Raw genomic sequence first — 23167 nt, 5'->3', positions numbered from 1 at the left:
AGGTTACTGGGAGAGACAAGAGATGAGATTGCTGGGGCCTTGACCAATAACTTCATGCTCTCTCTAGCCACAGGCAAGGTCCTGGAGGACTGGCTAGTAGCTAATGTTGTTCCATTATTCAAGAAAGGTAACGGGGATAATCCTGGTAACTACAGACTGGTGAGTCTCATGTCAGTGGTAGGGAAGTTACTGGACAGGATACTTAGAGATAGGATTCATAAGCATTTGGAAAACCATAGCCTAATTAGGGACAGTCAGCATGGCTTTGTGTGGGGCAAGTCGTGCCTCACTAACTTGATTGAGTTTTTTGACGAGGTCACAAGGGTGATTGATGAAAGTAGAGCTGTGGATGTTGTCTTCATGGATTTTAGTAAGGTGTTTGACAAGATCGCTCATGGGACGCTCATCCAGAAGATTAAGATGCATGGGATCCAAGGTGAATTAGCCATTTGGATTCAGAACTGGCTTGCCCGTAGAAGACAGAGGGTAGTGGTCGATGGGACTCATTCTAGCTGGAGGTCAGAGACTAGTGGCGTTTCTCAGGAATCTGTACTGGAAGCTCTGCTGCTTGTGATGTATACAAATGACCTGAATGAAAATGTACGTGGGTGGGTTAGTAAATTTGCAAATGATATGAAGATTGGTGGTGTTGTGGATAGTGTAGAAGACTGGCAAAGGATACAGCGGGATATAGATCAGTTGCAGATATGGGCGGAGAAATGGCAGATGGAGTTCAACCTGGTCAAATGTGAAGTGTTGCACCTTGGGAGATCAAATGTAAAGAGACAGTACACTGTTAAGGGCAAGACCCTTAACAGTGTTGATGAGCAGAGGGATCTTGGGGTCCAATTTCATAGCTCCCTAAAAGCGGCTACACAGGTTGGTAGGGCGATAAAGAAGGCATATGACATACTTGCATTGAGCTCAAGAGTCAGGAAGTTTTGTTGCAGCTTTATAAAACTCCAGTTAGGCCGCATCTGGAGTATTGCATTCAGTTCTGGTCGCCCCATTATAAGAAGGATGTCGAGGCTTTGGAGAGGGTGCAGAAAAGGTTTACCAAGATGCTGCCTGGATGGAGGGCATGTGCTTTGAGAATAGGTAGGACAAACTTGGGTTGTTTTCTCTGGAGCGGTGAAGGCTGAGGGGAGATCTGATAGATATTTATAAGACTATGAGAGGCACAGATAGAGTAGACAGCCAGTATCTTTGTCCCAGGGTTGAAATGTCTAATACCAGAGGGCATGCATTTAAGGTGAGAGGGAGTATGTTCAAAGGAGATGTGTGGGGCAAGTTTTTTTTTACACACACAGAGTGGTGGGTACCTGGAATGCGCTGCTTGGGGTGGTGGTGGAGGCAAATACGATAGGGGCGTTCAAGAAGCTCTCAGATAGGCACATGAATGTGAGGGAAATGGTAGGATATGGACATTGTGTAGGCAGAAGGCATTAGTTTAGTTGGGTATTTATTACTAATGTAATTGGTTCAGCACAACATTGTGGGCTGAAGGGCCTGTTCCTGTGCTGTACTGTTCTATGTTCTATGAAAGAATTTTGATACTGAGCCACACCGTGATATATTAGGGAAAATTGGTGAGTGTGCCAATGGTTGAGGATGACGATGAGAACAGGAGTGAGAGCAAAATAAGGGCAAAGAGATTTCAAAAGGACAATCCACAGCTTTGTACTTTGACAGCTGAAGGCATAATGGCTAACACGAGAGAAGTTAAAATGGGATGCTCAAGAGGTCAGAACTGGAGGTGAGGAATCTTTGAGTCTTGCAGGAAAACAAGAAATAAAAATGGAGGGAGGCAAAGGCATTTTGAAAAGAAATGTGAAATCACAGCCGAGCTCACCCTTGCTTGGAGCCAGTGTAAGCCAATGAGTTTGTGTCTGATGGGCGAACAGAAACAGAGTCCATAAAATCTTCCAAACCTGTCGTCTTCCAGGTCAATGGCCTTGCATTGATACCCAAATTATATACAGATGAATAGGCCACATCATTTCCTTGCCTAATATCAGAGTGCTGAAACAGACACTATTTTGAGCTCATCACAGGAGGACAGAGGAAAGGATTCAAGGATGTTCTCAAAGCCACCTTGAAGAAATGTAACATCCCAAATAGTGCTTGGAGATTCCTGGCCCATGACTGTTTAAAGTAGAGAAGGAGTATTCAGGTAGGGACTGAGAGCATTGACTCTATGCATCAAGACAAAACAGAGTATGGGGCATAAATGGCAGGAATGTACCACTGCCCAAATTGCTCTCCATCTGCCCACAGGTTGCAGAATCTGCAAGTCTCATTGGTCTCATCAGTCAACTCATATGCACAGAAATGAAGGAGAAGCAAATCATCTCAATTCCCAAGAACCATACAAAAGATGGGTGAACTGGACTTGGTATGGGTTAGGACAAGAACAGGTTGGCTAGGACTGCATTGCAAAGTAGCAGATGAAATTTAAAATAGAACAGAGAAAAAAGGGAAGGATAAAGAAAGGTAATACCATGTACAATTCTAAGGAGGGTGCAGGAACAGAGAGCCCGTCATAAAACTTTGAAAGTAGCAAAGCAGCTGAGAAAGCATTTTAAAAAAAGATACAAGATCCTGGGTCATGTAAGTACAAAAGCTAGGAAGTTGTAATGATTCTTTGCAAAATACTGTTTCTGGCCATGGCAAGAAGTTAGGTATAATTTTGGTCAAAAGAACTTAAGACTGGATATGTCAGAGCTGAACTGGAACAAGTCCAACATCCTCGTATGCCAATTGGAGGCTCTATGGTGCATCTACAAAGCTGAAACTTACATGGATAGTGTGTATTTAGAGGTGAACCTGCAACTTAAGGAAAGACAGTCAGAGAAGAATGGATGACCACAAGGCAGAAGGAGGGAATTAGGCAGGTTGCCAGGGACACTTCAGAGTGCATCTCACTCCAGAACTGCTTTTGTTTGTAAATGGTGGGGGTGAGTGTATTTCAGGAGTCTAGCCAAAACCAAAAATCACAGCACCATGGGGGCTCAGCAGCACAAGTGCAGAGGAATAAAAGTCCAAGGGCAATGGTGCAGAAGACTCAATAGGGAGGAGAAAGGGCAGGTGCTTCTGTGGCCATAGAAATGAATCCAGGACTGCCTGTTGCCTCTCTGGTGCCATGGTCACAGATGTCAAACAACAGTTACAGGGCATTCTAAAGGGGAAAGGTAAACAGCCAGAGGTCATGGAATGCATTGGTACTGAAGCCATAGCAAAAAGAAGGATGAGAGAGTGTTCATGAAGAATAGGGATTTGTGCTGGGCTCCTTGCACAGCAGCACACTGTCCAAGTGGATGTCTTTTTCGAAAAAAAAAGTACAGGTGAACATGAACCTACAAGTCTTTGGACTGGAGGACCAAAGGTGCTATAATGAATTAGTGGTCTACAGGGTAGCACTAAGTGGGGCACCAGCAAATGCCCATAATTTTCTGTTTGTCATTCAGTCTCCAACATCACCAATTTCAGCTCCCTGCTAATATTACTGCCTACGTTTCAACAAGAGAGAACCCATTGACCACAATGCAAATGGTAGAGTTGGTAAATTAGACATCGACTTGTTTATAAATGATGAACATCTACAATTAAAACCAACATGCAAACAAAGAATTACACCTGATTTTATTTGGCCATGTCAAAATGATCACAAAAAAGATTGTAGGACAAATAACGAACTATTCACATGACTTGTTCATGTTGCAAAAGCCACACTTTCTAAATTTCTCTTTGACAATACATTTTTCCTTATTATTTAAAGGTCCATGGATGTAACCCAAAAGTAAGAAGATCCCATCAATAATAATAAAGAATGAAAATAAAGCATAATTTTCATGACTGGCACAAAAATTAAAATGGACTTTAAAACACTACAATAGCAGTTCAAGATACTTCCATTTCAAAAAATTAAATCTACTTAAGCTAGATTTCAAAGGTTCCTGTTTTTTCCCCTTAAGGAGTTGCTCTCAAATTCATACAGCATGGAAACAGGTCCTTTGGCCCACCTAGTCCATGTCAACCATCAATCACCCATTTACACTAATCCTACACTAACCCCAGATTTTATTCTTCCATATTCCCATCAACTCTCACCACATACTACCAGTTATCTACACATTAGGGGCAATGTTCAGTGGCCAATTAACCTACCAACCTGCACATCTTTGAGGTGTGGGAGGAAACCCACATGGTCAAAAGGAGAAAGACAGCATCCAAGGTGGGGAATGAACCCAAACCGCTGGTGCTGCGATGCAGCAGCTCTACTAGCTACGCCACTCTCATTTTCTTAGTGCAAATTAAATCACTGAAATATAGGTTTAATCTGCAATAACAAGCTTGGGCAATGCTCAACCTGAAGCCATATACTGTATGGGGCATGCAGAATAGACATGAATAAAAATTAGCCTGCAATAAGTTCGGCAGACAAGGGTCACTTTAAAAGACTAAAACCAATTCATGGAAGTTATGCATAAAAAAGTTCAGTTCAAATTTTTAAACCATTAGTATCAATTAAAACTGTTCATAAAGAATAGGTAACATATGTAGTGATGCCATATCATCATTGTTCAATCATGAATTTGAGCAGTTACAATGCAGCAATTGTAAGATATGACCATTTTCCCATGAATTAGGTTATTCCTTCATGCCACATGATATTTTAATTATTGCATGGGAAGGGTTTTAACAACTTCATTTATTCTGGCAGTGTTTTGTTTTTGTACACTGCATAATGAGAGGTAATTTATTTTAAAATGTGAAATAATATTTTAGACCTACAAAAACCATACCCAGAGAACAAATATTATTCTATTGAAAAAATAATCCTGTTTCTGTAATAATGCAGGTAATGATTTAAATACTAAAAACTAAAATAGTATACTAAAATTTTCTTTCAAAGAAAATAGTTCATTTTAAATAATTTAAGAAATTCAGATAAAACTATGCCCTACAATGTTGAACAATATACAATGGTGCTAACTGGATTTTGCTCCAAAGTTCATTTCCTGTACAATGACAACTTCAAAAGGATCTTCACAGTCTCATTTCAGAGCCCATTCTGGATCAATTCTTGCGCCCCATTTTCATCGATAATCAGGGGAGTACGGAAGTCTCGACTTGCAACATATTTTTCCAGACCCTGAAATATAAACCAGTTTTAGCTCCAATAGGACTGCGCATCATTTGAACAAAATACTGTCAATCTTTTGGAACTAAACAAGAACTCTCAGGAGGTTGTGATGGTTCTACTATTTTTGATCTGAAATTAAACTCGTTCAGAAGAATACATGTTTCTAATATGTTAGCTAGAAAAGTCCCAGTCCCAAATAAAGCAAATGTTGCAGTCTCAATTGTGCTTCCAGCAGTAGAAAGCTTACAGTACATTTGAGTTCAGAAGAACTGTTAATCCATTCATAGTAAATGGGCTGTAGTGCAAAGACCAGCATTTACTGATCTTCAAAGGTGGTGGCGAGCTGTAAACGGAAGGCAATATGTTTCCAACTCAAGAAAATTGCAGGGGAACCTGGAGATATTTCCATGTGGCCATTGTCTTTCTTTCTTTTTCAATCTTTTTTCATTAATTTTCAAATTAGTACAAAATATATATAACATTAGTAATTATACATATGGTGCTTCATATTGTCCTTTATAGTGGTGGAGGTTTGGGACATGCTGTCAGAATAGGCTAGGCAACCATCTATAATGTATTTTGTGAATTGCACCCGTTGTAGCTGCAGTGCATCAGTGATGGATTAAGTACAAATTACATCATTGGACAGGTTGCCAGTCAATTAAGTTGCTTTGTTCTAAATGGTGTCAAGTTTCTTTAGTGCTGTTGGATTTGCACTCTTCCAGACCATTGCAGTGTATTGCATTGCACTCTCAACATGTACTTCATTGATGGTGGAAAGGCTGTGGATAATCAGGACATAACTACTCACTACAATATGTCCAGCTTCTGGCTGGTTCTTGTTGCTATTGTGGTTGCGCATATTAAATTTCTGGTCAATGGCGATTCCCAGGAAAATGATGTAGTGGTGGAGTTGGCAACTGGATGTCACTGTAGTACATTTATTTGCACATGCCCAAATGTTTTAAGTCTTCTTGCATGCAGTCATAGACTGCTTCGTTATCTGAAGAGGTCTGAATGGAATTGATCATTATGGAATCAGTCATCATCACCACTTTCAAACATATGATGGAGGGCAAGTCAAAGATGAAGCATTGAAAATGGGTGGTCTAAGAACAGAGGAGCTACAATGGCAATGTCCTGGGGTTGACATGATTGACCTCCAATATCTGCAACACCTTCCTTTATGTAAGGTTTGACAATGGCCAATGGAGAGATAGTTTTTCCCTTGCTTCCCACTGACTTTGTATATTTCAAGTTCTACATACTAGAGCACTGCTGAAAGCAACAAAACAGGCCTTATTCTTGAGAAATAGGCAATGAGAGAAAGAATGAAAAGGAGATGGTGATAAATAGTGCAAGCATTCTAGGGGAATGTCTGGGGGAAAAGGAAATGTATGTGATCACAGACTATGGCCAGAAAAGAGATTGGGTTTGATGAATGGGAAGTCAAGGATATACAGGAAGCCAAGACATTGAGTCTCAGTTAAGGAAAGAGGAAACAGGCAAAGGAATTGAGGTGGTACATTCAGTGAAAGGGCTGAGTTATACATGGGGACTTTCCTTAGGGTAAACGGTGAAAACGTGTCTTCAAAATGTGAATAAAATATGCAGAGCAGAGGCCAAGAATTCTCAATGGGAATATCAATTAGGAAAGTAAGACAACATCTTTCAGTTCTGCTTTGGTGAATAATGTGGTTATGCACATGGGTACTGAAGCTGAAAAGAGAAATGGGTAGGATAGTATACAAAGAATATTAAACTAAATGGGGGAGGGAATGTGGTCTGATGGGAGAAAGCACAAGCATTGTCAGGGGACAAATAATCTCCTCCCTTGCTGCAATCTCAATCTAGAAAATGATCATTTACCCAGCCCAGATCCTAGGAACAGGTCACAAATTTGATGTTGAGTCAAAGTTGATACGAGCCATGAATCCAATATGCAGTAACTGTACGAATTTGTAAGATGTTATGATTCTAGTCCATGTAGTCAGTTTTGATGCAAAGTTTCAAATAGAACCAGAAACCAAACTATAATTAAAAGAAAATAGAGTGATGAAGCGCACTACAAGTTGTCACTATTGGGGATTTCACAACAACATGCAATGTGAGGGATTCTAACTCAAAGGGGCTGTTGTATGGAGCACAGGAATATAAACTTGGGTTTTTTGGTGGGCTAAACCCAGATAACCTTAATACTTTGGGGCAAACATATGCATAAGCTTCCTTGATCTCACTCAGTAAATACAACTTTTGTTATCTAAACGATTATTGATGTGCCCTTGCTCCTGTTACCCTCACTAACCCCTTGTGCAGACACCTAACCTGCATACCTGGATCCCATTTTCAACTTAACAGAAGATGCGCATTTTCCAACAACACTGTCCCTGTGGGTGAAGGAAAACAGGATGGGGAACAGGGTAAATCTAGAGTGGTTCAAGACACCAGAAGAACCTTTCCAGCCAGAGTTCTTAAAATTGCTTCACCTGAGAAACATTGTGTAACACTATTGTTGTAGCAGTGGCAGATTAGCCAGCATGTGGGATAAACCAGTTATTTTGTTCCAGCAGCAGAGCAGTCTTGCTGGAATTTCCCAGAACTACCTCCTAAATTATACACCAGATTTTACCTGCATAAGATCTAAGACCCCAATGATCAGGAGGAAATTTTTTTTGCTCTATGTTTTGTGTATATAGTTTTTTAAAATAATTTATAGCAATTACAACTTTATACATTCAAAGTCCCATTCTAACTTTGCTGGCCGTTGGGGTCGTTTTGAAGGTGGGACCTCATCATTGTAATATCAAAAGGCCCTGTACCCACCTAGAACATGTTGCTTTACTTTGGGATGCAGAAGTAAAACCAGTGAGATTGGTTTTCTGCATCCAGACCAGATAGGCTTAGCAATGGGAGAACAGTGGGCCACAAATCCAGGTAGAGAGACTAGGCCATCATATATTTGAAAGTAGTGACAATGGCAGAGTCCATAACGATCAATTCCATTCAGAGCTCATCAGGTAACAAGGTAGTCTATGGCTGCGTGCAAAACGACAAAGCATTTGGGCATGGGCTAATAAATGTACTACAATGACATCCAATTGCCAACTCCCACATTATCATCTTGGGAATTCCCCACTGACCAGAAATTTAACATGTGCAGCCACAGTTGCCACAAGAATCAGTCAGAATCTGGATCTTTTACAGTGAGTGCTTCATCTCCTGATTAGCCACAGGCCTCTTCACTGTCAATGAGGTACAAGTTAGGAGTGTAATTTTATTTATTTTTTATTTTTTTACAGCGTGGTAACAGGCCCTTCCGGCCCAACGAGTCCGCACCGCCCACTTTAAACCCGAATTAACCTACCCATACGTCTTTGCAATGTGGGAGGAAACCGGAGCACCCGGAGGAAACCCACACAGACACAGGAGAACGTACAAACTCCTTACAGACGGCGATGGGAATCGAACCCTGATCGCTGACGCTGTAATAGCGTTGCACTAACCGCTACGCTACTGTACCGTACTTCAAATGTCTGGAAGAGTGCAAATCCAATAACACTAAAGCAGTTTAACACCATTTAAAACAATGCAACTTGATTGATTGGCAACTGGTCCACTGCCCTAAAGATGTACATATTCTATCACCAATGCACAGCAGCTGCAATAGGTACAGTTTACAAAATACACTACAGACAGCCTATTCTGGTCTAGTTTTTCATCTCTTCTGCCATTGAGGTGTGGTAAAATTCTCTCATAATACCATTAGGTAATAAGTTCCAGAATTTTAACTGCGAGACAATAAATGAATAGTAATAGAGGTCAGGTTTGTGGGCAACTTTCAGTGAACCTCGGGAATGGTGAGCATTTCTATGCACCTGCTACCCTCAATCTTTGATTGTCACTTGGGAGTTGGTGCTAAAGAATGGTCATTCTGAGGCCAAAGATTCATCAAAGCCTTTTCACCACTTACAAGGAGATTCAGATCTGGAGTATCATGGAACACTTGTAACTTAACTGATGAGTGCAATTCAACAGCATCCAGGACAAACCAGCCCACATGATTGGCACACCTTCCACCACCCTAAACATTCACTGTCTAAACACCATCATTGGAGTGTGCATTACTTACAGGATGCACCACAGCAACTTGCCATGGCTTCTTCAGCAGCACCTCCTAAACTCAAACTTTACCAACCTAGAAGGGTGGGCAGCAGGGACATGGGAGTGGTACCAACTGCCAGTTCTTCAAGTCTTATGCCACCGTTCACCGTTAGAACTATCTGCTGAAGTCCCCCCATGGTAGCACAGTAGGGATATCTTTGCTACATAGATTACAACAAGTCAAGACAACAGCTCACTACCATCTTCAAGGGCAAATGGATATAGTGGTCTTGCCAATTATGCCCATGTCCAGTAAATAAATTAATAAAGTACTACATTGAGCTGTAAATACAAATAAAATTATAATTAAATTGGCCCCAAATGTGAAGCAAGCAGCAAGTACCGCAGGAAATAAACTGTACTAAGCAAACACCTGTCATTGCATGTTTAAAATGTTCTTCACCACAATAAATATATTCACAAAATTGGTTATTTCATTGAAAGCTCACTGATCAAAAATGTTTTCAAAACTCGAATTCCTTAGCCTTATGAAAGATTCTAGACTAAATACCAGACTGGTTGTAGCAGCTTGTAAAATAACTGACCAACAATATTACTACGGGCTTTGAGGGATCCACTCTTCCATACTAAAACAGACTCACCTCTCCAGCATAAGATACAAGTGCAGAAATTTCACATTTGATTGGAAGATCTGTCAACTCCTTCAGACTGAAAATTAAAATATAATCTTTAGCAACTTAAAAAATATTCAGTCAGCACATGCAAGTCTCCTTAGAATCTATTCACCACCCTACTCAAAACAGCATCCAATAATTCATAGTGAATTTTAATGGCTTTTGCTGGACTTCTAGTCAACTTCGGATTGAAAATTGCATTCCTTTATTGGTTACTAATTTTATAATCAGAGCATCACTTGTTTCCTGTGATGTGACAATGAAGCGTCCATTGTGAATGGCAAGGTTTAATCTAATCACTCAGGATCAACAGTAGCAAAATTACTCTTCAAGGTTCAAACCCATGTTGCAGATCAACTGAGATCGTTCACAGATGGATCAAAACTTCAGAATAGTAAATGGAGGGAATACTTTGCCTGTAAAATATCAAATCAGATGGCAGTTTATAATAATGGAAAATTAAACTCATTTTGATAACATAACAGTAGCCATTAACTTAAACATTCAGTTACAAGAAATATGATGTCTTGTAGGCTAAAGGTATTCAAGTCAATTCCCATATTAGGATGTAAAGATTCTATTTGAAAGAACCACTAGCATATTTGTGAGCAACTTCACTTTTAGTTAACTTTGTAATCAATGTGCTCTAATCTAGTTTTCTATTCTATAATAATCCTTAATAACAATGAATTAAATGAATACTGTAATTTTAAAAGAATTTGGATTAATGTAATTGTGGATAGATTCTTTAGAAGACACAGCACTGCTTAATTAAATGCCCCAAACCAACCACCAATACTTAAGTTAACATGCTAAAAATATTCATGCATGCAAACCTTGTTCTGTGTTAGTATGTGCCTTTTCACCACTCATCTAATAAGGTCAGCATTTACCTGCAACTGCCAATGTCTAAACCCAGATGATATTTTAAAGGACATGGACATGAACTATTTCTTGGGCTCAATGACATTGTGCAGTCAATTAGCATTTCAGATATAAAGAAAAACTTTGAGAAACAATGACACAAAAATACTATCCTTCAAAAAAAAGGATCAAATTAAGTATTTCCATGGTTTTAGATGCAAGTTTAAATCCACAAATGGATCGACAGCAAACAGCAAATTAAAAGAAAACTGAAATGGAAAGGATTCTCAGACAAAAACTAAATGTGAAAAGGAACAAGTTTGTTTTGGTTTCCTAATATTTTGAAAGTTAGTCTGGCTATGTACAAGGCAACGTCACATTACTTTTGTTTATAAAAGATATAATGCTCTATAAAGAATATAAAGTTTTTGCAAAAACAACAAAAATCAGATCCGATGGTGACTAACCCTCACATTCTAATTCACTTATAATGTAGCCACAAGAAGACCTCTGTCCTACTGCAGTTAAGATAGTTCTTTTAAAATTTGCTTAGAAAGCTAGTTCATATTGGAGGGATAATGAATTTATCCTTGCCTAACAAAAATAATGCATCCTGTACAAATGAGAACTGCTCTTCTATCCTTGATGTGTTTCCAAAGTATAACACTACTAACCATTGCAGGGATATATTACATATATAAAACCCCCAAGAGAACTCGTGCTTTCCTTTGAGCTTTTACACACTGGCAGTACATAGAGGCAAGTATTTCCCTTCAATCTACAGTGTCTTGCTTTTAGTCAGCAGCAAAGCAGCCATGACCCATCACCATGCATTAAACTGAACTCAAAATATTTACTTGTCATTAACAACAGCAGTGACTGCCTCTGACATTCCAGTTGCCGAACTGCCACATGGGAAGAAAGAGCGAGTTAATGGGAAAATAAAATGCAACAAAACCACAAATGTTACAAACCAATTTGGGATCAAAATAAAAATGAATTAACAAAAACTACTAGGTATAAAATGCACTTAATATTCAGATGTGAATTTTTAATAGATTTTGAAAGAATGCAATGAAAGATGGATAACATTGATTTTTGTTCTACAATTTTCTCCTCATTCTTTAAATAAAAGCAAAATAGGAGTACAAGGTAAATTGGCTAGTCTATTTCCTAACTCAACATTAAAACAGTAGACTCAAAGTACAGCTCAAGCATAATGTGGACATCATAAAAATGGTTGTAAATAACCAAACAGAGCTTTCAGTTTTCTATGAATGCTCTAATGAATTATTAGATTAAAATTAATTTCTCTAGATTATACTGTGTCAATTTTCATCAATTAAATCAGCAGCCAGGACATGCATATTTTATCATTTTGGGAAACTAAACTAAAAATATTCTTTACTTTTCTCTACTAGCATAACTTTACCAAAGTGGAAATGTGAAGTTTAAATTTCTATGAAACATAAGGAAACTTTTAAAGAAAAATACACATAAATAATGTATCCTACGATTAGTTTTCTAGACTCTTTTTGTAAGTGTCATGGAAATCTAAGACATTGAAAATCTACTTTCAGCTAATTGTTAAATTGGAATACAAAATAGCCAGACATAGCATGGGAAACATTTTATATGTTATCTGAAAAGTAATCTAAATGGAAAATTATATCAAAATAAATTCTGAACGTCATTATTTATTTCAATATTGTCAATAATAATCAGACTTTCATGCAAAAACTAGAGCCACAACAAGTATTCAGGAAATGGAAGAGAGCAAAAAAGCATTGAGGAAAATTTCAATTAGGTGGGAAGTGATGCTGCAAAAATTGTTGAAGTTGCAGGCTGACAAATCCCCAGGTCCTGATGGACATCATCTTAGGATCTTAAAATGAGTGGCCACTGAGTTAGATAATGTAGTTACAAGAGACTGTAGATGCTGGAATCTTGAGTAAAAACAAGCTGCTGGAGGAACTCAGCAGGTCAGGCAGCATCTGTGGAGGAAAATGGACAGTTGACGTTTTGGGTCGAGATCCTTCACCTGGACTGAAAGATTAGAAGGTAGATAGCCTGTATAAATAAGGGGAGGAGAAGGTGTGGAGCAAGAGCTGGCAAGCAAAAGGTGGATTCAGGTGAGGAGGGAATGACTGGCAGATGGGGGTGGAAAGGGTGGTAATAGTGATAGGGGCTGGGAGGTGATAAGTGGAGACCAAGAGATGGGGGTTATGGAATTTGATATGAAAGGAAGGTAGAGTGGAACCAAATAAGGGAGGTCTGCTGTGTAGCACAGAGCTCTGCGATGTAGAGGGATGTGGGTGTCTTGGTTAATATGCAGGTGTTAAAGTAGACAGGAAAGCTAACAGAATGTTATCACTTATTGCTAGGAGAACTGAACACAAAAGTAGAGAGGTTAAGCTACAGTTATATAGGACATTGTTGAAACCACATCTGCAGTACAGTATACTACATATGGTCTCCTTATTTATGGGAGCACTGGAAGCAGTTAGAGACTGTTTAGTACTGGAATGGATGAGTTGCCTTACGAGGCAAGGCTTTAACCACATAACCAGAAGTAAAATGCTGACAGGTCAGACAAGAAGAGGACGTTTCTGGGGAATCACTGTACAAAAAGGTAGTAATGGCCCATTTAAGATAGAGATGAGGCAAAACTTTTTTTTCTTTCAGAGGATCACGAGTCTGTGAAACTCTGTTCCTCAAGGACGTTGAAAGCAGAGGTAGAAGTTGACAAATACTTGCTTATCAAGGTTACAGATAGGAATGTGAAGCTGAGGTTACGATTAGATCAACCATGATCTTATTGAATGTCAGGGGAGAAACCTGCTCCTATTTTGCATGTTTGTGTATTCCTATCTTAGATTTCCCATTGCTGACATTTTAAACACAGGTGAATATCACATTCATTTTCATTGTGTTTTCAGCAGTTAAAAGACAATGTCAATCAGAAAACCTAGATTACTATCTATTCAAATTATTTGTGGCACATAATCAGTGAAGCTAACTGGAAAGCAGCAACCCAATTTCAGGGTTTGATAATAGTTAGAAACTACTTAACTCAAATTTCTACTTTTCATACTATATAACAATATCTCTTTCAGATGCTAAAATTTATGTAATGAAATTATCCTATGTTGTCACAAAACAGTGATGACACGTCAACACAATTTGCAAGATGTCTCCTAATGTTCTGGCTGCAGTTGGTAAAAACTCCAAGAAAATTCTTGTTGCTTATCTTTAATTTTGGGATCAGCAGATGAGGAGCAAGTTTAAAAAAAAACAGAAGCACACATCAGAATTTTAAAAGGCAAGATTTTTAACTTTAAAAATAAAGAGTTAATTCTCAGGATATAGTATTGCTGACAAGGCTGACATTTATTGACATTCTCTAGATAGTCACACAAGGGCTTGCCAAATCACTGTAACCTGTCTGCTGGAAGTCCTCCCAATATACACTTAGGTAGGGTGTATAAGAATTTTGACATTGCCAGAAACTATGTGAACTGATGTACACCTATAGCAGCATGGTATGTGTTCGACAAGAAACCCAAACGTGAAGAACTTAATATGCACCTTCTAGGTGGTGGGAACTTGTAGATTTAGGAGGTGCTATTAAAGAAAGGTAAACTTAATAGTAGATACCTCACTTAAATACATACCTGGGAATTGCTGGAATCCTTGTTCCATTTTCATCAACAAAGTGCCCACCTGCATTTAGAACCCAGCGATGGTGGAGAGACATCAATGCATGGCGTGCTGTTGTAGGCGTGTCTTTCCCATCCTGACTATCTGCATTCTTCAGTGGAGAAAACTCATCCTCTCGCAAGACTTCAAATATTACAAATTTCCTATGAAAATACATACAAGTGACTTCTATGACTCTGAAACTGCAAATATTAAACTCTTACATTAAAATATGAGCATTAAAGACTTCCAAAGTATCCAAAGGCAAAACTGCATACATTTCTTGCAATTTTAATGTACAATTCCACCAGAAAATTTATAACAGGGCAAAATAACACAGTTAAAGGTTACCTTGGTTCTCTTTTCCTGAAAAGTCAAGTTTTTTTCCCCCCAAGAGAATGATAAAATTTACAATATTTAAAATCAAATTATTTGGTTTGATGAGAAACAATGTATGCTTAAAAGTTTCAATGAGTAACCAAAAAAAGAACTATTCCTGATCATCAATCCTGTAGTAGTTAATATATTCCTTTAAATGAGTAACAGATGAAGTCTGCATCCCTCAATTTGAGTGGAATGTAAGAATGGAAATGGATCCAAATAAAATGATCAATCAGATGTATGTGCATTGGATAAATAATATCCTATAAAAGGCTAACGCTACACAAGCAGAATGCTAGTAGTCACCGCAGACGCCAATATGACCGCCAAAATTAAACTCACATATTAGTGGTAAGACGTTCCAAGCAGTAACAAAAAACATTCACTGAGGAACACTAACCTTTGAAACAAGAACAACAATATTGGCCCCAAAGGCAAATCCCTTTCTACCAGCAATTAGAGTGATAAAAAGAAATCTAAATTGAGTTACTAAGGAGGAAATTCAGGAAGAGGATATCATACTCCTCCCACTAAAAGTTTATAAGTTATTCTCATTTTCCTTATCTGTGAGCAAAAGTTAATACTTATGGGGGAAAAATAGTATTTTAAAATATCCCTGGGACTTCCTGCAACAGTAGAAAGATGTAGCTTTGGTTATACTGAGGCATGTAAACAAATGTATCACAGGGTTTTGGTTGGTGATCTAAACACCAGAAAACTACGGATGTATCCAGAATCAATTCTCAACACCAGTGGAAGTAGTGGGCACTAGGAGTGGAAAAGGGGGTTAATATGGATAAGCCTTAAATCTGGTATGAGAATCATGATGCACATCAGCTGGTGCCTAGAGTTTTGTTTACCAGCACTCCACCAAATTTTGGCTGTTCACTTGTTTCAGTAGCAAGCCCAATTTCTTGAATAGCTAAAGCCAACCTGCAAATTGGAAATGGGAGGTGCACTGTCACCGCAACTGGTGCTGGCAAGCAATCCACAACTGAGATTGACCTAGGAGATTCTCATGAAGGTTACAATCCAGGAAAGGACCAGTTTTCCAATTATGTAATGGAATAGGTGCTCTCTTAACTTTGGGGGTGGGGGGAGCACAGAGCATAAATCTATTAATGCGACCAACTGGTTGACCAGAAGCCTTTGAATCAATTTACAGTTCTTCATTAACTAGCACAATACGCCCTGTCTGCTTTTAATCTCAGAAAGCACCAAATCCTTGTATAATCGTAGAAACAGCCAGTGGAGAAAGATGTGCAAGTAGGTGCCATCTACTTCACTTTAAGTGGCACAGCTTTTGTCTGGGGTTGGGACCATGTCATTGTTCAATGGTTTTGGTGCACAAGGTTAAAACGTTATCCAGAGTACAGAGCTCTAATTTAAAAGTGCACATTTCAAATAGAGATTATTTGCTTACTCTGTAAACTTCTGGCAAAAATAAGCACCTAGTGCACTCATAACCAATGCCAAGTAATGGTTGATGAAATCTGCAACACAAATCTGTGCAAGCACATTGATCATTAGATTAACACATTCAACATCCAAAAGCCTAAGCATTGAGCGTGCCAAGCTGAACTTTGCAGCCTTGGAAGGCATGAGGGATTCAACTTCAATTGACTTCACAAGCACTTCTCACTTACCTTTGAACCCAGCAAAGTTAGCACACCCACCCTCTTCCAACACGTGCTCTGTTAGTACCAAAAGGAGTAGAAGGAGTACTCAGCTCCTGTGCAGCATTTGCTTGTTACCAGTGACTGGTGAGGTCATGAAATTGGGCAAGATTCTGCTGCACAAATCTTCTCAGTGAAATAGTTTCTGATAAAAATGTTGAACTTCTTGTGGTAATGCGTCCAAGTGCACAGCTTGATTCCTGGAACTGAGATCTCTACTGCTATCAGCTTCCACTGCTCAGCATAGTCTGTAGCTCCTCCTAGACCCGGCTCTCTACTTCCGCAAGATATTTCTCCGACTTCGCAGTTCCAGAAACCTTGCAGTTAGCTTTGCCAACTGTTGCGCCACTCTTCAGTGTGTGCTTTTGTCAGATTCTTCTCATGCAGTCATTTTCTAGTCTCAATTGAAGAATGGCTTCTTGGACAAGGTATTATATGAATCGTACTAACCACGAGGCCCTCTTTACAGGACATATAGAGAAAGAAAATATATTAGAACATTCCCTACAAAGAAAACTTACTTTGAAAACTGAAAGATGTCAAATACAAATTTTTCCATCTTAATTCCATTAGGTTTATCTGGTTTAATTTGTTGACCTTGATCATTAATGTATGGAATTTTCTTCTGGGCAACGTGATGCCGCAGCTTAGGTTCATGGATTCTAAAGAAACACAAAAAGTAGACTTATTCAACAATAATGAAATATTTACTTGATGGATCCTGAAGTCAACCATATTTTACAGAATGAACCCTGTATTTTAACTTACTTCACAACATCCTTTAAGAATTGTAGTGTAAAGAAGTGGTTACATATGTTCCCTGCATTGAATGTTAAACGTCCATCAGCATTCCTTTTCTGTGCAGTAACTAGAGTGATCTCACTGTACTCTACAACTTGATACAGGCCATTCACTTTACACACGACGCCAACAGCCTCAGTTGGGTGCGTCTTTTCTACCACCTGAAATTAAATAAAAACAAAGTATCTGAAGCAAATAGTAGTCATTTCTACTTACTTATTCAATTACAAAAAGAGATCGAACATTTTGTTGCAGGAAAAGATTAATAACTTCTAGCCACTTAACCAAATGAACACCATGTAAACTGAGACCAATAAGTTTCCAACTATATTTTAAAGTTGGTGATTATTTCCCCAACTTCAATGGAGTATTAAGAATATTGGAGAAAGTACAGAATGAAAATTGATTAGGACCTAATACATGCACAGGCCGATTCAAAATATCTACTAGCACAAGTAAAACTGAAATCATAATCAAGGTGTTCTTTCTTAATTATTTCCTGAATAATTTAAGAAAAAATAAAAATGTCCTCCTGGGAAATAATCCTCTCTCAAAAAAAATTAGAGATACTGGAAGCCAAATTTGAATTCTTGAAAACTGACATGGATCATGATGTGCAATTACCGTGCATTCTCAGCAGCATACCAACTAAGTGCAGCCTGCTTATTTGAACTTAGGCCACATCCAGCACTACTCATCAGCTGCATCAATCAGCAAGGTGTGGGTGTGTGTGGGGGCAGCAGGGGTAGTTGGTGATGAGTAGGGGGTATGGGGTGAGGGGTGAGGTGTGAGGAGGGATATCATGAGCTGCTAGAATGCCAGCCTGCACTACTTAAAACTGGACTATATCTCCTGCATGCATTCCGGTTGGAACAGGTGCTGAAGATTCCAACCTGGGCTGTAATGTGTTGAATCTTCTGAGCTGCTGACCAGCAGTTACATTTGCTATTTATTTTTCTTCCTCCCCCACCCCTTTGCAAATTGGCCAGATTGCAAGAACCCAGAGATCAGTCCTCCTTTGATGAGAAATTTTTGCTAACTTGGATCATCAAGCAGTGAAGGGCCTCTGAGTGTAACCCTGGGAAGGAGTAGGGAGTCTGGCCTAGCCTGGGACTTGAGAATCTGAAGATAAGTCCAGCATGAAGGGGAGTTGGAGGGGGGTGTAGGGCTCAATGTATTGCATTTTAGAAGAACGTAAAAGCAGGTGGTTAATTTTTTTTTGTACTTTCTTTTAAAATTTATCCTTCCTCTTCAGAGATTGACATAGAAACTTTGTGATGTTTTCTCAGCTGTATCCTAATTTGGTGTGGAGAGCCAGAAAAAGGATAACCATGAAACATTATCTGAGATTTCCCAGTAAACTGCCTGTGAGGACCAAACATTAGATGTCATCTGCACTTGCAGGGGCCATTCATCCCATGTAGTGGTGATTCATAAGAGGTGCAGAATTCATCAGACTTAGCCTGCCAAACTTCAGTTGGGAGTTCAAAGGCTCACTGAAAATTAATATACTCTTTGGAAATAGACTAATGAGCAAGTCATGGGCAGGTGTCAATGCCAGGTCAATCCTCAATTTGTCAAGGCCCTGGCATTCAGCTTCCCAGGTTTGTTAGCACTGAGGAGGAAAATGTGGGCATTTATCTATCCCCTTGCTTTTTCTGCCCTCCCCAAATCTACTTTATACCTAACTGGAATAAAAGATAGCCACATTGTCCAGATTTCATACCAATGTACGTTCCTCTCACAGAACAAACTACACAATAAGAACCAAGTGGGAAGGGGGTGAAGCATGCCTGCAGGTCTTTACACCCATGAAGGAGATCGTGTTGTCCATTACTGAGTGTGGTGAAATTATCAAAATACCCAATCCTCCTTGTGTCTCACCTCATGCTTTCCACAATCTCCTCTGATTTGCAACCTGCAAGATACAAGCATGGTCTCATTTGGGGTACATTCAGTGAGATGCTTGATGCACTGGGAAGCATTGTTCAATGTCAAAGTAGCAAAGGTGTTGGGTAACAAACAGGCCCAGGGCTTCGCTGTGCATATACTTTCTAGTGTGAAGCATACTTCTGGACCCAACCACGAAGCAGCAACATAAGAAAGATCACTTTGCAGCTTCTTTGGCAGCACCAGCAATTCATTGTATGAATGATGTAACGCACGCTTTGACTATTTGGATACAAAGAATTTGTAGAATGTCATAGCAGTCTAGCAATCTATCCTCCAATAGTTTTTATAGCATTGCTTTACTTCCCGTCCAGAGTGTGGAAGTAGGTCGCAGAGCATATATTTATTGCCCTCTATCAAAATGACATGATTTGTCCTCCCACCACTGCCACTTTGCTAATGCTATTGCAGCTACCTGCCAGTCACTCAGCCCAAACTGTTGCTGCTCAAGATAAGGAATTTTGAGTCTGCATCAGGACCTCCTGGATCTAGAGCAGCTTATGGCTATCCTGTCAGGCCATTTTAAGTCTCCTCACTGCAAGTCAACAGTCATCTGCTAGGCATGCCTAGCACAAACATAATGCTGCATTAGGACAGACAATGACCTATTGAACACAGACAGTAAAAAGATGCTCAAGAGTGCTCTAGACAAGCAAAGAAAGGCAGAAGACAGGCACCAATGGAGTATGTAATGGTGACTTGTTGAATTTTGTTTATGAGATGGCATAGTTAATATTTACAAATGTGATCTGGAATGTTTATTTTATGATTGTTTTTATCTTTGCATTGCAGTCAAGTGCACACTGATAGGTGTGGCAGAGTGAAGGCAAGATGTACAACTATGAGTGAATAAAGTTGCAAGGTTTTGAAAGCCTCTAACAGGAATGTGGATGCTTAGTCATGAAGTATATTCAAGGTTAAGAATCTGAGGATATTGAGATCTGCTCAAAAATGGAATCCAGACACAGGATCAGTCATTTCCTTAATGAACGATAGAACTGACATTTGAGAGTCATGTGGGCTACTCTTGTTTTTATTTCTTACATCCTGTTGTACACATCAGCTGGACTTTTTAAGGGAATGGAATGTCATTGGGTTCTGGTATAAGACAGCTGGAATTGGTTTATTATTATTGTCACTTGTACCAAGGTACAGTGAAAAACTTGTCTTGCATACAGATCAATTCATTACACAGTGCATTGAGGTAGTACAAGGTAAAATACAGAATGCAGGGTAAAGTTTCACAGCTCCAGAGAAAGTGCAGCGCAGGTATACAATAAGGTGCAAGGTCATAAACGAGGTAGATTGTGAGGTCAAGAGTCCATCTTATCGTAGTAGAGAACCATTCACTAGTCTTATAACAGTGGGATAGAAGCTGTCCTTTAGCCTGGTGGTATGTGCTTTCAGGCTTTTGTATATTCTGCCTGATTGGAGGGGGAGAAGAGAGAATGTCCCAGGTCGGTGGGGTCTTTGATTAAGCTGGCTGCTTTACTGAGGCAGTGAGAAGTATGGACAGAGTCCATGGAGGGGAGGCTGATTTCCATGATGTGCTGAGCTGTGTCCACAACTCTCTGCAGTTTCTTGCAGTCTTAGACAGAGCAGTTGCTGTACCGAGCCGTGATGCATCCAGATAGGATGCTTTCTATGGTGCATCGATAAAAGTTGGTAAGTGTCAAAGGGGACATGCTGAATTTCTTGAGCCTCCTAAGGAAGTAGAAGCACTGGCGAGCTTTCTTGGCCGTGGCATCTACATGGTTGGACCAGGACATGCTATTGGTGATGTTCACTCCTAGGAGCTTTAATCTCTCAACCCTCTCAATCTCAGCACCGTTGATGTAGACAGGTGCACGTGCACTGCCCCCCTTCCTGAAATCAATGACCAGCTCTTTTGTTTTGCTGACATTGAGGGAAAGATTGTTGTCACGACACCATGTCACTAAGCTCTCTATCTCCTTCCTGTACTCCGAATCATTGTTATTTGAGATACAGCCCACTACGGTGGTATCATCTGCGAACTTGTAGACGGAGTTAGAACAGAATCTGGCCATGCAATCATGAGTGTATGGGGAGTAGAGTAGGAAGCTAAGGACACATCTTGTGGGACACCAGTGTTGAGAATAATGTGCCCTCAAAACTACATCCATGAAGTCAACTGCACCCTGTACCAAGAAGAAATCCACAATCCTAGTGAAGCTGGGAGCTCCCTTCTGCAGCTAGTCTTTAGAAGAAAAGAATTCAAGTGTTGTGAATCCTATTTTAATAAAGAACTTCCGTAACCACCCTTACATAAACAGCAAGAGTCTGCAAATATCTCCAGATAAAACCTGAAGGAGCTAACCATGTTGTTATGGTCACTTTGATGGCTGCTAGCAATGTGGTTTTACCTTGCTCTGGGATTACAGTCTTCACTGTGGCAGGTGCCAGCTTTCAATGAAAGCATCCTTACTGAAGCATAGATATTTCACATTGTTCCTCAACAAGGTTTGAGGTGTATTTCTGCTCGAACAAAGGGCATAAATGGCCGCTTGAAAGGAACTCTTTTCTCTTCCAACAACTTGTTCTGCGTGAGTGTACTCTGCTCACTTTCCCAATCATGCCATTATTTCAAGAAAATTGCCTGTTAATGTACCCACATTGGGAACAACCCAGGAAAAAACACTTTCCGCATCTGTCACAGCACTCTTCAACTAACTTAAAACAACTTTAGAAAGTGCCAAACACTTGTGGAATCAAAGCAATAGCTAATGAAAAACAAAATCAATTAGCAACCTACAAGCAATGGATGATGCAATCAACTAGCACCGGAGATGATGGGTCATTTTACCCAATGCTGAACAGGTTCATGTTTGTGGGTTTGGGAGGATTAGCTTGAGTAACTACTCAAGATGATAACACTTTATTTTAATATTGCTCATATCAAGTGCTGTTCTGCTCTGCCTACTTCTAGCAAATGGTCTCTGCTGCTCATCCCATAAATGTGCACATGCACTGTTGATGTCATTTTCCAGCTCTGAAGACGCTCACAACAGCCAAAGGAAGTCCTTTCAATCAGTTTCCTCGCCAATATCTGGTCAAGACAGGTCAGCCTCCATTCTTTACATACTTAAAATCAATTTTAATTTCTTGGAGCATTGCAACAGATTAGTTAATAATTTCCAACTTTTAAATGAGGTGATCATACATCTAAATCAGGCTATGTAGTATGCAGAAAGGAAAACCAAAAAAATGTACACAGAAAAAAAACTATGCTCTAAGTGAGAAATAAAATCCAGTTGGCATTTTTTCCTTTATAGATAACAATAACCAAGGTAACAATCCACAAAAATTGAATATGTAGAACAGCATTATTTTAACATAAACACGTCTTATTTGCATCTGTTACACGAGAGAACACGTTATTGTCAATAGCTGTTGATTTGTCGTCTTTGTAGGCCATTTTGAGGATTGAATGCCTTCTGGAAGTTGTACATATGTTAATTGTCCTATCAACTTGTGTCACCCTATGAGAAGCTTTCTAGTCACAGCCATTTTGAATGGCAGTTCTAGATAATTCTTCTTGTATTCAATACTCGAGGTACAGATTAGGATCAGAGTATTAAAAGGGGCTTTTCTCACCACTGTGCAATTGTGCATTGTGTTGATGCAATTTCTGTGAGAGCATTTCCCAATTAATCCTCTCCATGTGTTCATTCTCTGAATAATTACTTTTAAATAGATACCTAATTTCCTTTTGCACGTTATTGGATCTGCTTCCATCAACCACTTCAGGCTTTGCATCCCGAGATAATAGTTTGCTGTGTTAAATAATTTAAAGAAAAACTTTTGGCTTCCTCCAGTAGAGACATTTTCACCTT

At 39.4% G+C, this 23167-nt stretch overlaps 1 protein-coding gene across 2 annotated transcripts in view; it reads right to left on the bottom strand.

Annotated features, from left to right (window-relative positions):
• Nucleotides 1-3624: 3624 nt before the first annotated feature.
• uap1 (UDP-N-acetylglucosamine pyrophosphorylase 1) overlaps nt 3625-23167 on the bottom strand; it is a 45867-nt gene continuing 26324 nt past the window's right edge. The window contains exons 5-10 of one of the 2 annotated variants that reach the window (XM_052013146.1): nt 17331-17524; nt 17084-17224; nt 14481-14669; nt 11664-11711; nt 9910-9976; nt 3625-5155 (exon numbers count right to left, since the gene is read on the bottom strand). In XM_052013146.1, coding sequence (XP_051869106.1) covers nt 5063-5155; nt 9910-9976; nt 11664-11711; nt 14481-14669; nt 17084-17224; nt 17331-17524 — 732 coding nt within the window. In that variant the 3' untranslated portion in view covers nt 3625-5062. The remainder of the gene's footprint in view (nt 5156-9909; nt 9977-11663; nt 11712-14480; nt 14670-17083; nt 17225-17330; nt 17525-23167) is intronic. The other variant, XM_052013147.1, reaches the window with a different exon arrangement.

The sequence above is a fragment of the Pristis pectinata genome, chromosome 3 (genome assembly GCF_009764475.1).
Source record: "Pristis pectinata isolate sPriPec2 chromosome 3, sPriPec2.1.pri, whole genome shotgun sequence".
Lineage (NCBI taxonomy): Eukaryota > Metazoa > Chordata > Chondrichthyes > Rhinopristiformes > Pristidae > Pristis > Pristis pectinata.
Note: the sequence above shows the minus strand (reverse complement) of the source record. Positions and strands in the feature narration are given on the sequence as shown.